This window comes from Alexandromys fortis, unplaced genomic scaffold, assembly GCF_014885135.2.
Source record: "Alexandromys fortis isolate MF-2015 unplaced genomic scaffold, M_Fortis_MF-2015_v1.1 scaffold_31, whole genome shotgun sequence".
In the NCBI taxonomy this organism is placed as follows: domain Eukaryota; kingdom Metazoa; phylum Chordata; class Mammalia; order Rodentia; family Cricetidae; genus Alexandromys; species Alexandromys fortis.
In genome coordinates, this window is record NW_026067974.1 from 8,804,864 (window position 1) to 8,820,363 (window position 15,500).

Here is a 15,500-nt window from a genome sequence, read left to right on the forward strand (position 1 = left end):
TGTGAGCCACCATGTGGTTGCTGGGAACTGAACTCAGGACCTTTGGAAGAGCAGGCAATGCTCTTAACCTTTGAGCCATCTCTCCAGCCCCCAATACTCTTAATTCTTGAACCATTTCTCCAACCTCCTTTTTTTTTAAAAAAAAAATATTTATTTATTTATTATGTATACAATATTCTGTCTGTGTGTATGCCCGACAGCCAGAAGAGGGCGCCAGACCCCCTTACAGATGGTTGTGAGCCACCATGTGGTTGCTGGGAACTGAACTCAGGACCCTTGGAAGAGCAGGCAATGCCCTCAACCACTGAGCCATCTCTCCAGCCCCTCTCCAACCTCCTTGATGAGGATATTTAAGAAGAAACTTTCAGGCCAGTAAGATGGCTCCGTGGGTAAAGGCATGGGGGCCACCAAGACTAACAACCAAAATCCAAGCCCCAGGACCTAGAAAGTAGAAGGAGAGAACTAACTTCTGTGAGCTGTCTTCTGACCCCACATAAGTGTCTAAACTGGATGAGAAATAGATAGATTTATTTTTCCAATGGGCATGAAAAGGTCACACAAAGCCTGATTCTTCTCAACTGCTATGTCTGAAAACACCTACTTCCCAGGCTTGGCTTTTGACATACAGTGGGCGTGTTCGGTGCAAAAGGCACATGGATCAGATCAGCCTTCTGAGTGCTTGGCCAAGCTCCGCTCACTCCTTCGCTGTGTGTGAGTGGACTCTGGCCAGGTTGTCCACAGGCTCAGGCTGGATTATGGGCATATACTGCCTGCCCTATCCACCTCTGGGTCTTGAAATATCTGGGGGAGGTGTCCCTCAGCCCATGGCTCTTTTCCTCCAATTAGTATGAGAGGAAGAGAACTCTTCTCCACGGAGGGGGTCGCCACCTGGTCTTTCTAATAAGCTTTGTCCTGAGATCCAAAAAGGTGACTTGAAATATTTGTCCCAATGGCATCTGGGCGTCCTGAAAAAAGTCTCACCTGTGATTCGGGTTGGCCCAGGGCAGCCACGTGGAGATCTCTATGAACCAAAGCCACAGGCCCCACCGCCCCAGGGCCAAAAGAGGCCAGAAGGGGGAATAATAGTAGTTGGTTCTGGGTTACCTGAGAGACTTGGAGGCGCAGAAAGGGCTCCAGGGAGAAGAATGAGAAAGAAGCCAGGTGGGAAGAGGAGGGTCTGCAGAGTGGGGGTCAAGCAGAAAGCTCGCTCAGAGAGAGGGGACACACACAGAGGCCAGCCACGCAGGACTGGGCGGAGGGGCGGCGCCGCGGGGGGACGGGCGCGGGGCGGGGCGGCGCTGTCATTGCGAGCAGCGAGCGGAATGCAGCGGCCGGAGGCCTGGCCACGTCCGCACCCGGGGGAGGGGGCCTCGGCCGCCCAAGCCGGGGGCGCAGCGCCGCCCACCCGAGCCACAGAACTGCGGGTACGGAGCTTGGGGTGCTGGGTCCCCGGGCGGCAGGGTTGGAGTCGGGGGCAGCCGACTTGCCTCGGGCTCCCGAGCTGGGAACTTTGTGCCACCACTGCCCAGCCCCGGAGAGGGAGCCCGGGCCCGGGGAGGGGAGGAAAAGTTTGTCCTGGAGCGCACGGAGGGGTGAGGAGGCCTGACTTGAGTGGAGTGTCGCGGGGCTGAAGTTCTGGGGGAACTCACAGCAGTGCTAGGGACTGACTGGGGTGACGGGGTTGGGGGTGAGATTCTGGCGGGACGAGGGAAGAGTGGGAGTGGCGAGGTGGTCTGGTTGGGCTCCCTTGCTCCAGGGTGATGGCCGCGCTTCTGGAGCTTGGGGTCAGCTGCACACACGGAGGCTCGCTCGGCGCCGCTGTTCCCCGGGCCCAGGTTCTGTGATACACTCCGACTCGGGCTCTGGAGCAGTCAGTGCATGACAGAACTTGGGCCCGGTAGGACTTTCTGCACCCGCTCCTCGGATCTGCAGTGGAACATCTGCCTGGGAGTAGAGTGGGCACCGGAAATGGTCCATGTGGCACAGGGTTGGGCTGGAACCAGCTGTGGATTGGGGGATCGCTGACTCCAGAGAGCCCACGATACGGGTCCACTTTGAGTCAGAGGTTCCTTTCCTGTGTCAGTTTCAGGAACCTTCTCTCTACACCATCAAGGCTGTCTTCATCCTAGATAACGATGGGCGAAGGCTGCTGGCCAAGGTAACCCCCTCATCACAGAAACCCTGAAGACAGTGCCACACGTCCAAGACAAGCGGTCCCCACCCAGCCCATTTAACTCCTTTAGGAGAAACTGCTTTCTGGATGGCAGAGCAGCCCAACCTAGATTCTCTAGAAGTCACTCTGTCCACGCTATGCCTTATCAGTCTGACAGCTGGCGGGGAAGAGGGGCATCCCCTCTGCCTCTACTGTGTTTCCTGACGTGGTTTCGTGTCTTCTCGCTGTTCTTGCTCTGGCCAGCTGCACCCTGGGGTGAGCTTGAGAAGCTCCATCAAAGGGATCAGTGGAGAGATGAGCTGGGACCTAGGAGTCCCCGTCCCTGAACTGGAGACAAGCGACCTGTGTGCTTTTGTATTTCAGCTTGGTAGACACGAAGGGTCTAGCATGAGTATTTAGACTTAGGTGGTATTTGCGAGGCCCTGACGTCCCACTCTCTGGCTTCACAGATGCGGGAAATGAAGCGCAGAGAAACGAAACAGGTTGCCCGAGGTCACAGGGTTACTGTCATAACTGACAGGCAGACTCGGGGGCTTGGAGTTGAGGCTTTCATGGAACTCTCCTTCTGTTATCTGGCGTCCATCCTACATGGCCTGGGTGAGATGAGCTAAAACTAAATTTGAAGCAAAGTCTCAGGGTGGGCCAGATGGCTCAGGGAATAAGGACACTTGTCTGTCATCAAGCCTACAGCTTGAGTTGGATCCTGAATTCACTATGGACGGAACAAGTTCCATCAGGTTGTCCTTTGACTTCTCCATACCTGCCCCCTCACAAATATGCACACACACACACACACACTCGCACTCAACTAAATAAATGTTTTAAAAAAGAGGAAAAAAAAAACTTTAGAAAGAAAAATGCCCTAAAACTCCTGCCACTGAAGGCCAGACAGTGGCACACACCCTTTAATCCCAGCACTCAGGAGGCAGAGGCAGGCTGATCTCTATGAATTTGAGGCCAGCCTGGTCTACAAAGTCAGTTCCAGGATAGCCAGGGATACATAATGAGACCTGTCTCAAAAACAAACCAATTCCAATAAATAAATGAGAGATAGATAATATTCTTGCCACTGATTAACTGTGCAGAAATCTAATCCTTTTATTTTGTTTTGTTTTGTTGTGGACCAGGTTGTCCTTAAACTTGTCTTGCTTCTTCCTTTGCCTCTTGAGTGCTGAGATCACAGGCAAGCATATAACATCTTGCCCTAACTTTTTTGTTTGTTTGTTTTTCTTTTCTTTCCTTTCTTTTCTTTTTTTGTTTGTTTTGTTTTTTCAAGACAGGGTTTCTCTGTGTAGCCCTGGCTCTCCTGGAACTCACTCTGTAGACCAGTCTAGACTCAAAAACTTGAAAATTCACTGGAATTAACTAGACTCCTGGATATTTTTGTTTGTCTATTTTGTTTTTTGAAACAGGGACTCACACTATAACCAAGGATGGCTTGGAATTTACTGTGTGGCCCAGGCTAGCCTGGAAGTCACAGTGATCCTGCCTCAGCTTCCTAAATGCTAAGACTATTTGGTTAGCCATACTTTTTTTTTTTTTTTTTTGAGACAGGGTCTTATGTAGTCAAGGCTGGCCCAGAACTCCTGATCTTCCTACTTCTTTCTTGGTGCTGGAATTCCAGGTATATGCCACTACACCCAGATAGAACATCTAAACTAGATATGAAATATAGTAAAGCTTTTTCATTTGTTGGAACTGAAACTTAGTCTTTATAACATTCACCTTGGTAGAAGCAAGCAGAGAATCTGCTAACTTAGCTGAAGGATTAACTACTGAAAATTCACATTCAGAAAATTGAGCTAAACACACCTTGCTTTAGCAGATGGGTAGAGATGGACTGGCATTGCTAAAGCCTCTGGGGCCTCCTGCTAGAAGATCCTATCCTTGTTATATGTTAAGAAATTGAGGATAAGCCGGTGGTGGTGGCGCATGCCTTTCATCCCAACACTCAGGAGGCAGAGGCAGATAGATCTCTGTGAGTTCAAGGCCAACCTGACCAACAGACTCAGTTCTAGGAGAGCCAGGGCTGCACAGAGAAACCATGTCTAAAAAAATAGGGGGGGGGGGCTGGAGAGATGGCTCAGTGGTTAAGAGCATTGCCTGCTCTTCCAAAGGTCGTGAGTTCAATTCCCGGCAACCACATGGTGGCTCACAACCATCTGAAATGAGATTTGATGCCCTCTTCTGGCCTGCAGGCAGACACACAGACAGAATATTGTATACATAATAAGTAAATGTTTAAAAAAATAATTAAAAATAAATAAAGAAAATGAGGCTAGCCTGGTCTACATATAGCAGGTCAGCTGGCTGGCACAATGAGACTCTGCTTTGAAAATAACTGAGGCAGGCCCTGAGAATGTAGGTAGTGGAAACGCATTTACTTACCTAGCATGCATAAGGTCCTGGGTTCCATTGCCAGACCTCAAGAAAATGAAAGAAGGAAGGAGGGAGGGAAGGAGGGAGGGAGGAGAGAGGAAGGGAGAGAGGGAAGGAAGGAAGGAAGGAAGGAAGGAAGGAAGGAAGGAAGGAAGGAAGGAAGGAGGGAAGAAAGATTTGGGAAAGCGAGAACAAGCTGGGATGCAGCTCAGTGGTGGACCCGTTGCTAGCACGGGTGAAGTCCTGGTTTGCAGCCCCAGCACTGCTGGAGGAAAGAAGGGGAAGGTGAGAGGAAGAAAGGGAGAAAGGGAAGAAGGAAGGAGAGAGAGAGGAAGGGGGGAGAAAGAGGAAGGAGAGAAGGGAGAGAGGAAGAAAATCAAACAAAGACTTCAAAGGCAGCCCCAATATTTCTCTACTTTGTTTTTTGTTTGTTGCGTGGAATTTGTTTATAGGGGCCTGGAAACAGAAAGGGCCTGGAGGGAGGTGACAAGGAGGTGCAGCTTAGCCAGCCCTAACCTCCCTGCTACACCCCTTTCACAGCTGGAGCTAGCTCTGTGCAAGGGCTATGGGCCGTTCTCCTTCTCTTTCTCACAGTATTATGACGACACATTTCCCTCCATGAAGGAGCAGATGGTTTTCGAGAAAAACGTCTTCAACAAGACCAGCCGCGCTGAAAGTAATGCCTGCCCTTCCTCCTCTGGAACTCCCAGATAACTGACCACCAGTGTCTGGCATCTTCTCCATCTGAACACATCTGTCCTTGCCTGCCTTCCACACCCACAGCCCCTTCTCCTCTGAGGCTCTTTGTCCTCTCTTCCTTTCATCCCGGGGCCTTTACTCCCCATCACTCTCACCCCCACCCCCCTCTTGGTTGAGGAGACCAACTGTGCTGTGACCCCCGCTACACACACACACACACACACACACACACACACACTTGACCTGGTCCCAGGGCCTTGCATGGGATGGAGAGTGGGTGGGAGGTCCACTGCAGGCTGGGTGTGTTGACCACTCAACAGGAGGGATGGGACCAAGGACACCCAGAGCGGCCTCCTGGTAGTGGTGGTCTGTCTAGAGGTCCTTGGGAAAGGAAGTGGGAAGCAAAAGGAGAGGCAAGGGGAGTGGAGACCAGGCTAGCCCCAGGCTGGGGTCGGGGTCTGCCAATTTGAAAGCTTTCCTCCTTCTAGGTGAGATCGCATTTTTCGGGGGCATGACCATCGTCTACAAGAGCAGCATTGACCTCCTCCTGTATGTGGTGGGCTCTTCCTCTGAGAACGAGGTGAATCTAGAATGCTGGGTGACAAAGGAGGGTCTGTCCTGGGGTGGAGGTGGGCTCTGGATGCTCCCGTTGCTCTCCTCCCTTTAGGATCTGGAGGTGGAAGGGCAGCCAGAATGGGTCTCCTTAGGTCCCCTGGGGACCAGAAATGGATCATCGCACCTTCTGTAGCTGTTAGTTCTTCCTAAACATATTTAGAGAAGGAGACACCCAGTATGTCTTCCAAGGGAGCACTCCAGTGTCCCCCAGCTCAAACCTAAGGGGAATTCCTCCCTTGAGTCAAAGTGCAGCTAACCTCCAGCCAAGCCCTCTCTGACAAGGGAGTGCTCCCGCCCTCCTGCGGGGCCCACACTGGGAGCTCAGGGGCCTGCTTTGGGCCTCTCAGCTTCAGCTCTCTTCTTCCTCCCACACCCTCCTCCTCCTCAGCTGATGCTCATGTCTGTTCTGGCCTGCCTGTTTGACTCTCTGAGCCACATCCTAAGGTAAGTGAGAGTCTCTGCACCCCAGGGCCGCAGCCCCCAGGCCTTTCTCTTTGTCCCAGAAGCAAGGCTCTTCCGCCCTGCTGTCTTCCCTGGGACTCTCGGTCTTAGAACTGGAGTGGCTTCCTGCAAGGCCCCTGATGTCTGTGGTGTCCCAGGCAGAGCCATGCACAGGGGATGATCAGATATCAGCTCTCAAGACACTGAGTTACCTGAGGTCACAGAACTCAAAGCAGTTCAACACAGGGAGAGAGGGAGAGAGAGGGAGAGAGAGAGGAAAGTCTGGTTACAGAGCCACACTGGCCTCCCACTCGGCCCTCCTTCCTCAGTCTCCTGTGTGCTGGGATTACAGGTGTCTACCACCACGGCCCGCTATAAACAGGATTTCTAACTTTAAGCTCAGAGTCGGTTTCCCTGCATCCCCATCAGTACTGGTCCTTAGGCCAGGAACACAGCCTAGAACTAGTGTGGGTCGCGACCCCTCTCACAGGAGTCCAGTGTTGGATGTTTACGTTATGATTCCTAACAGTAGCAAATTACAGTTATCAAGGAACAAAACGATTTTATGGTTGGGGGTCCCCACAACATGAGGAACTGTACGGAAGGGTCGCAGCATTAAGAAGGTGGAGGGAGACCCACTGAACCAACCAACCTACGATGGCCGCCTGCTCTGTGCTCAGAGTCCCTGGCACCGGCTCTGCCCCCACTGCCCGGTATCCTCCTGCCCAGGTCTTGTTGGGGAGGGCCTGGAGGCTCAGGCGCTTGTGTCTGCCCACAGGAAGAACGTGGAGAAACGCTGGCTGCTGGAGAACATGGATGGAGCCTTCTTGGTGCTGGATGAAATCGTAGATGGCGGGTGAGGAGGAGACAGAGAGAAGAGATGTTGATACTCACAATGACCTTTGTGGACTCAGTGCTGGGAGCACTCCGGTCAGCTCTCTGGCCAACTCATCCTCCCTTCTCCCACATATTCCTACCAGGCCCCCAAACCTTCTTCCCTTATCATGATTAGCCAAAGTCAAGCCAAAGCGGGGGTAGCCTGCTAGCCACCTGCAGCAGGCAGCTGTATAGGTCGAGTTTGGGGACATCCAGGTTGATCTCCAGGGCTGAGGAAGAATAAAGACATCTGTCCCTTTTCGAAAGGTCCTCAGCCAGAGTGTCCCCGCCAATGCCAGCTGGATTCACGTGACACTGACTCTCCTTTCCCCATCTCTAAAATGGGGCTAAAAGGAAGCTGTCACACACAGAGCCCATCGCTCCCATTGCTCATTTGAGGATTCTTTTTGTCTTTTTCCTCAGTAAATATTGCCTCTCATTAGTAAGCTGGCAGACTTACTAATTAATAAGTAATAAGACTTACTGATAAGAAAAGTTGGTTAGTAGGATTCCGCGAAGAGGGGACAATAATCAGGGAAGAAAAGAGGTCTGATTCTGGGGTAAATGGTAGCAGCAACTTCTCGAGCGTCCTCCCACCCCTTGCCCTCTTGCCTCAATGCTGGAGGTGCAGCGATTGTAGCGTCTTTGAAACATCTGCCCTTTTTACAGAGGAGGAAACAGAGGCTCAGAGATTCTAGTAACTTATCCAAGGACATACACCAAAGGGATTAGAAGGGTGAAGATCTAAAACCATGCTCATGACATCTTTCAGAGGCTGTGTTCTTTCCATGGTACTGTACCACCCAACTTGAGGGCAGGGACCTCTGGGAGGTGGGGCCCTGAGACTGCCTCCCTCTGCCGTCGGTTTGTATTAACTACCTGCTATTGCTTGGTGGTGTGCTGATGGCTGGGTTGTAAACCTGAGAAGACCTAGCCCCCCCTCACAGCGTCTACTCAGCTCGACCGGGCTGTCCTTTTTTCAATTGTATTATTATTATTATTATTACATTTTTTGTTTGTTTGTTTGTTTGTTTTGTGTTTTCGAGACAGGGTTTCTCTGTAGCTTTGCAGCCTGCCCTGGAACTAGCTCTTTTAACCCAGGCTGGCCTCGAACTCACAGAGTGCGTGCGCCACCACCGCCTGGCTAAATTTTTGTCTATTTATTTGATCTTGGATCGCTGTGTGTGCCACAGTGTGGAGGTCAGAGGACAGCTGCTCCTTCCACCACGTGGGTTCTGGGGATCACGCTCAGGTTGTCAGGTTTGGTGGCAGGCACCTTTAACTCTTGTGCCGTCTCACAGGACCCTCAGCTGAATATTTGCCCAGAGATGATCATGGAGGTGGACCAGAGGGAGCAGAGCTGAGAGTCCCCCAGGGGGAGGGAGGCGTGTGACTCCAGGACCACCTGTGGGAAGGTTCCCCAGAGGAGAGACACTATAGGATATATTAAAAACCGGAAAGTGGCTTGTCGGAGGGGGATCACATCACCAACCTGCCCCCCAATTTTCTTTGATCTTGTAGTGTGATCCTGGAGAGTGACCCCCAGCAAGTGATCCAGAAAGTGAATTTTAGGGTAAGCCTTCCTGTACCCCACCCCTATCTTTTCCAGGCTGCCTTTCCTGTCCCCTCTCTGCTTGTCCTTCCTGGGTACCAGGTTACCAGGGTTAAAGCTGGTGGGAGCCCAGCCACTCAGACTTCACACTTAGGGGAAGTTATTGGTGGCACCTGTGGGGTGTCTGTTGCTAAGAGGAGATCTTCCTGTTCCTGTTCGTTCCTCATAAAAACAAACGAATAAATAACATCTCCTCCCCACCCTCCGGTGAGAAGCTTGAATGGAGCAATAACTGTATCCTCCAGATGACTCCAGGAGGCAGCCCTGGGAACTGGGGACCCACCCTTCTGCTCTGGTTTGGTTTTTCCATGCCTGTTGCCTGGTGACACCTTTCCCTAACGTTAGCTCCCTTTATCAGCCTCCCCGCAGTTTGGTTAAGGATGCAGCTCAGTGCTAGAAAGAACACTTGGCTAGCATGTGTGAGGTCCCGAGTTTAATCCCCAGCAATGGAGGTTGGGGTAACAGAGGTCCTGGCATCTAAATCACAGGCTGTAGGACCTCTGTCTGCTAAGCAGAGACAGAGGTGCCGGTCCGGGTCATGTAACTGCTGCACCCCTCGCCCTGCAAGCCGTCACCTCTCTGACTCAACAAGTCCTCTCTTTCCTGACTGTGACTTTCCTTCCCCACAGACTGATGACGCTGGCCTAACAGAACAGAGTGTGGCCCAGGTAAGCCTCATGCATCTGCCTTGGCCAGAAGCAGGCCAGAGGACATGGAGAGCCCAGGGTTGCAGGGGAGACAGAGTTAAGAGAGACCAGAGGTGTGGGACAGAAGGGATGAGCTGATGACTGACGTGTGTGTGTGTGTGTGTGTGTGTGTGTGTGTCCTGGTTACTATCCACAGATTGGATCTCCAGGCTCACAGACTTCCTGCTAGTCAAGCCAAATGGTTTGACCTCAGTTCTGGCCATCTGCAGGTCTGTCTGATAAGACTTACTATGTCCAAGGAGTTTCATTCCCTGGCATGAACTAGTCCTAATGAGTCCCTGTGAGATGAGTTTGTGGCACCAGGTGCGATGCCCACTGTCCTACACTACTCTCCTCAACCCGTCTGCCCTCTGGTCCCCCATGTTTCCTCATGTTCTGCTGGGAAAAAATGTGGCTGCCTGGTGGTTTTCAGGGTGGAAGGAGGTTGGAAGAGAATGGTTCACACCTATAATCTCAGCACTCTGAAGGCAGAGGCCTGAGGATCTCAAATTCAAGGTCAGCCTGAGCTACACAGTGATTTCCGGGCTCTAGCCAGGGCCGTAGATGAGACTTTATCCAAAATAAAATAAAGAAATAGACCAACTAGACATGGTGGTTCACACCTATAATCCCAGCACTTGGGAGGTGGAGGCCATAGGATCAGGAGTTCAAAGTCAAGTTTGAGCCCCGAGTGATTGCCATGTGTCTGAAAAATACAAAAATAAATAAATAAGTAGCAAGTAAAGGCACTTGCCTTCGCCTGCTGAGCTGGGTTTGATTGCTGCGATAGAGAGCTGACTCCCCACAAGGTGTTTGCTGACCTCTACAAAAGCACACTAAAGTAAATAAATGCAAGAAACATTAAACATTCTAAAAGGGGGGGGGGTGTTACTGAGCAGAGCAAACACGAGTGCCAGTTGTTGGGCAGAGCTAAAGAGACAGCTCAGTGGTTAGGAGCACTTACTGCTCTTGAAGAGACTTTTTTTTTTTTTGGTTGTTTTTTTGTTTTTTGAAGCAAGGTTTCTCTGTGTAACCCTGGCTGTCCTGGAACTCACTCTGTAGACCAGACTGGCCTGGCCTCGAACTCAGATTTGCCTGCCTCTGCCTCTCAAGTGCTGGAATTAAAGTTGTGCACCACCACCGCCTGGTGACACACATACAATTCTTTAAAAGATGAAGAAGCCATGAGTGGGCCTGGTGATGTAGAGCGCTCGCTCACCATGCACAGAGCCCTGGGCGATCCCCACACTTCCCAGCACCCGCACGGTGGTGCAGGCTTATCATTCCAGTGCCTCAGATTTGGATCAAAGAAGGAGCATGACCCTGTTCCAAAAACAAACCAACAACGATAACAAAAAGAAAATGCATTCATGTGAGTCACCCTACGCTCTTACTCTACCAGCCAAAGTTGAAAGGCAAAGGCAAGTTACTCAGCGTCTCCAGGGCTCCCAGAAGAGGAGAACCCACCTGGTCTAGTTATGTGAATCAGATAGCAGCGAGTGACTAAGGGCCCCCGCTGCCAACCCTGAGGACACAAGGTCAATCCCCACCTGCCTGCGCCTCCCCGATGAGTAAAGGTGTGGATCACCATCACCGTGTTCGGCTCCACGTGTGTGCTGTAGCATTCACACGCACACACGGATACACAACACACACACACACTGATTGTAAAAAACATTTTAAAGAACTAGATGAATCAGTTCATGGATGGGAAGAGCCTAGAATGTTGTCTTACAGTCTCAGGAAATAACTTTCTATTTTTCCAAATGAACGAAGAATGAAGATTGGTATGGTCTTGCTGTGTAGCTCAGGCTGGCCTTGAACTCATCATCCTCCTGCCTCACACTCCCTGGAGCTGAAATCACAGGCGCCACACCTATGTGTTAGGGGACGTCTTAATTAAAAACAAAACTTATAGAGGTGGATATGCAACAAAATGTGGAGGAAGGGGTCCCTGGGAGAGATGGGAGGAGGTCCCTGTCCCCAGGAAGCGGGGAGACCGCAGGAAAGGGACTTATGCAGTGTGGGGTGGACATTTTGGGGGGGAGAAAGGAGACTTCATGCCAGGATGGGGTCTTGATACAGATAAGGGCATACGTTGGACTGAGGTGTTTTTTTTTTCTTGGCAATAGAATCCCACACATCGACAGCTGTTGCCCCATCAGCAAACAGGATGGGGTGCTAGGAACACACCCCAATATTCGTTAAGGTGCTGAATACTTGAGCACCGGCAAGAATGAGGCTGAGCCCAGCCCCTGCCTGATGATGGCACTTCTGTAGCCTGGCATGGATCGGGGAAGGCAGGGTCGAACACCCACACCCATACTTGTACTGACTTGGGTAGCAGTCTTTTCAAGTTTGGCTGCAGTTACCTGGGTTTGCCTGGTCTCCTTAAAACTAAATAGTGGCAAGCTGCTGCCACCTAGTGGCCAGGGCTGGAGAGGCGCCCTGGGCTTCAAAGACCTCCAGTAAAAGGACTGACGTTCTCAACTATTTCTCCCAACATCCTTCCCTCCCTCCCGGCAGGTTCTTCAGTCAGCCAAGGAACAAATTAAATGGTCATTACTAAAATGAAGGCCTTGGAGTCGAGGCTCCCTTCCCAGAGAACCTTTTTCCAGTTCCTTCAAAAGCCTTGAGACCTCAAGGGTCAGGAGAGATCCCTCGGCCTTCTCAGGCCTCTCCCAGAGGTCTTCTGCCAGGGATTCCGAGAAGCAGAAGTTTGGTCCCAGCTCCGTTAACCCTGCTCAGTACCCTGGCCTGCCCCTGGGGCCATGGGAACCAGAAAAGTTTCCTTCCCTCGGACATCAGTCACATTTTCAGCCCTAGGCCTTAATAAACTTTAATTTCTTGCCAAAGATCTCCTTTTTTGGCTTTGTGTGTGTGTGTGTTTGTGTTCAGAGGTGTGTGTGTGTGTTTGTTCAGAGGCGTGTGTGTGTTTGTTTGTGTTCAGAGGTGTATGTGTGTGTGTTTGTGTTCAGAGGCGGGTATGTGTGTTCAGAGGTGTGTGTGTGTGTGTGTGTTTGTGTTCAGAGGTGTATGTGTGTGTGTTTGTGTTCAGAGGTGTGTGTGTTTGTTCAGAGGTGTGTGTGTGTGTTTGTTCAGAGGCGTGTGTGTGTGTTTGTGTTCAGAGGTGTATGTGTGTGTGTTTGTGTTCAGAGGCGGGTGTGTGTGTGTGTGTGTGTGTGTTCAGAGAAGGGCTTCCGCGGTGTGTCTTTTCAGATTTTCAGAGCTACTGGGTGAGCTTTATCTGTGAATGGGGTCATCAGGGCTGGGTTGGGTCAAGGGAAGTATTTAGCACAGGAGGGGTACAATTCTGGTAGCCCGAGGTTCCATGTGTGGTTGAGCGGCTAGATACGACAGTGTGTGGTGGTATTAGTAATAGTGACAGAATAATACTGTCTTCCAGGAAAGGGGAGTGAAGATGGTACCCCCGTTTTGTGTTTGCGTTGCACACAGGATGGCTCCGCTCGGGATTCCTTGAATCATTTTTTCCATTACTAGCTTCCAGAAAGGAAGCGGAGTCGGGCTTACTTTGACAAACTTAGGAATAGTTTGGCTATTTTTCTTGGCGTGCCTGGGACCGCGGAATTTTATCTCGGCATGTATCCTGGGCACTAGAGTCCTATAAACTTGCTGGTTCTATCAGGATCCTGGGGGTGAGGAGGCACCAACTTGTGCCCACTGCGCGTGTGTCCAGAGCATCCGCGCACCTCTTGAGGTCGCGAAGGATTGGGGGGTCCGGAGAGGCGACATAGGAGATTGGGGACAACCCTCAAGGATGGAAATAAATAGACTTTCTGAGCATCCTGATCCCTCTTATCTATCCTAGTCCCAGTCTCTGCACTTTCTCCCGTTCTTTCTCTGATCCTTACGCTTTCCACGTCGCGAACTTTTTCTACAGTAGCGTTGGATCCCTCGAGGGTTTGGGCTGTGGGCTCCCAAGCCCCGCCCCAGCTCCCGCCCCTCACAGGAGCAAAGTGCAGCAGGAAGCTCCGCCCCCGCACGACATCCGTGGTCCTACAGCGCCACCTGGAGGCACCGACGGGCACGCCTCCGGGTCTACGGCCTCGATTAAATTCCTCCCCCGAAGTCGGAAGGACCCTCCTCGCGCGTTTCTTGCAGGTCTCTGACAACAGCGCCGGTGCGTTGCCCTAGCAACCAGCACGTGCGACTCCCCTTCCAACTCAGGGCTTTTTGCCAGCTTCTATAATAAAGATAGTGGTGAGCCTTGGATCTTAATAAAAACCTGTCCCTGTGGTTGTCACATCGGGCCGGGCGTGCAGGACGGGCCTGTAATCTCAGCCTTTGGCAGGCGGAGGCAGAATCACAAATTCAAGGTCATTTTTTTTACTATGCTTTGAATTCGAGACCAACCAAGGTTGCATGAGACACTATAGTAAACAAAACCAAAAAAAAAAAAAAAAAAGCAGACCAGATATTTATACTGTATTTGACTCCATATGTAATTAGAGAACTCGGCGAAGGTACGGAATGTAAATCTTTTCATTTTAAACTCTGACTATACTGTCTTTCCTGAGTCCCTGTGCACACACAGCCCTGAGACACAAAAGGGTAACCCTGGAAGAAGAGCGGGAAAATGGTACAACAATTAAATCGGGGAGTTCAGGGGCCAGTGTGGTGACGGGAAAGAAGTTCTTCAAATACTCAAATATTCTACCACCCGTAGAGCTTGGCTCCAGCCATGGTCCCTAAGCGACCACAGGCCTGGAGCTGTAAACTGCTTCCTGGCAACCTGGCACGGCCCTGCAATTTCAGTTATGCGAGGACGGGAATGGGAAGCGTCAAGCAGGAGCTTCGGGCAAGCTGGCAATTCTCTGAACCGCAAGATGCTGTCCATATTTTATTAAGGAGTACACTGAGTCCCTGGAACTTTCAAGTATACAACAACTTTCACAAAGTCACGCTCTGTGGGGGGACAGGAACGTCCTCACTACCCTAGAATATCTGAATTCCTTTGCTCACGCTTGGACCATACAGGGTGTGGGACACGCAACCCTATAACCTCAGCTCTTGAGAGGTGGAAGCTAGAGAAGCGGAAGTTTTGAGACCAGCCTGAACTACAGACGGGACACCGTCTTTAAAAGAACCCAAACCAAACACGGTCATGGGGTAAGGGCGACAAGAAAGTGTCCCTTCACTTGCTATGGCTAAAGGCTCCCCTGATCCCGTAGGGAAGGTTTGGCAAAGCAGCTGGAATGGGTAGCGCTGAGCTCCCGCAGGGTCGAGGACCCCAAGTCTGCAAGTCCAGCTATTGCATCTCTGGTCCTCTCTCGCTTTCTGCAGCCAAGTGGAGCCACCAATACAGTAGGTCTGGCTGGCAGCCCCGCGCTCTGCCCTCAGCATCAGTTTCCCGAAATGATAGCCTCATCAGCTCTGTCACCGGCAGAAGCCTGAGGGGTTTCGGGAAGGGCGTTCGTGGTTCTGAGCCAGGGCATTCCTTCCCGTGTCTGCTCATCCCAGCCTCCCTTCCGCGTCCCTTCTTGCGGGACGCCCCTCTCCGTGCCCCAGGGGAAGACCCAGCAGCTCCTGAGTGCACTCGGGCAAGGAGCCTTAAGGCCACCCCTTCTCCTGCCACTATTAGCATCTGGTCAGAAACTGAGACCAGCCAGAGGGCCCTGGAGAAATACAAACTCAGGGACTTGGTGCAGGGGAATGCCAGTCATATTTAGACCCTGTCGGCATCTCAGGTGTCTGCGCCTTCCTTCAATCTCCTTTATAATACTTGGAGTCAACTCAGCTCTACCCCACGCCCAACACGCGCGCACGCGCACACACACACACACACACACACACACACACACACACACACATCGGGGGCTATGCTCCTCCTGCCTCCCTCCAATTGGCTGGCAGACGACTGGCGGAGCATGTGGGATTGGTTCTCTGATGGATGATGACTCCCTGATTCCTGATGACTGGACCACTGCTGTCTGGAGGAGTGGGCAGGGGCACAGGGGCTCTTCTCAAGTCTTCACTGATTGGTGGAGACGGAGCCAGC

The 15,500-nt window shown here is 51.6% G+C and overlaps 1 protein-coding gene across 3 annotated transcripts; it reads left to right on the forward strand.

Annotated features, from left to right (window-relative positions):
• Positions 1–1,287: 1,287 nt before the first annotated feature.
• On the forward strand, positions 1,288–12,338 carry Copz2 (COPI coat complex subunit zeta 2). 3 transcript variants are annotated; one of them, XM_050157036.1, is made up of 9 exons: positions 1,288–1,424; positions 2,084–2,158; positions 5,093–5,228; positions 5,740–5,831; positions 6,255–6,310; positions 7,086–7,163; positions 8,705–8,756; positions 9,425–9,463; positions 12,008–12,338. In XM_050157036.1, the coding sequence occupies exons 1-9, from the start codon at positions 1,323–1,325 to the stop codon at positions 12,053–12,055; spliced, it is 678 nt and encodes a 225-aa protein (XP_050012993.1). In that variant the 5' UTR covers positions 1,288–1,322; the 3' UTR covers positions 12,056–12,338. The 3 variants fall into 3 exon arrangements, with proteins under 3 accessions (XP_050012993.1, XP_050012994.1, XP_050012995.1); XM_050157037.1 differs by having other exon boundaries at positions 5,147–5,228; XM_050157038.1 differs by lacking the exon at positions 1,288–1,424 and adding an exon at positions 2,623–2,770.
• The last annotated feature ends 3,162 nt before the right edge of the window (positions 12,339–15,500 follow it).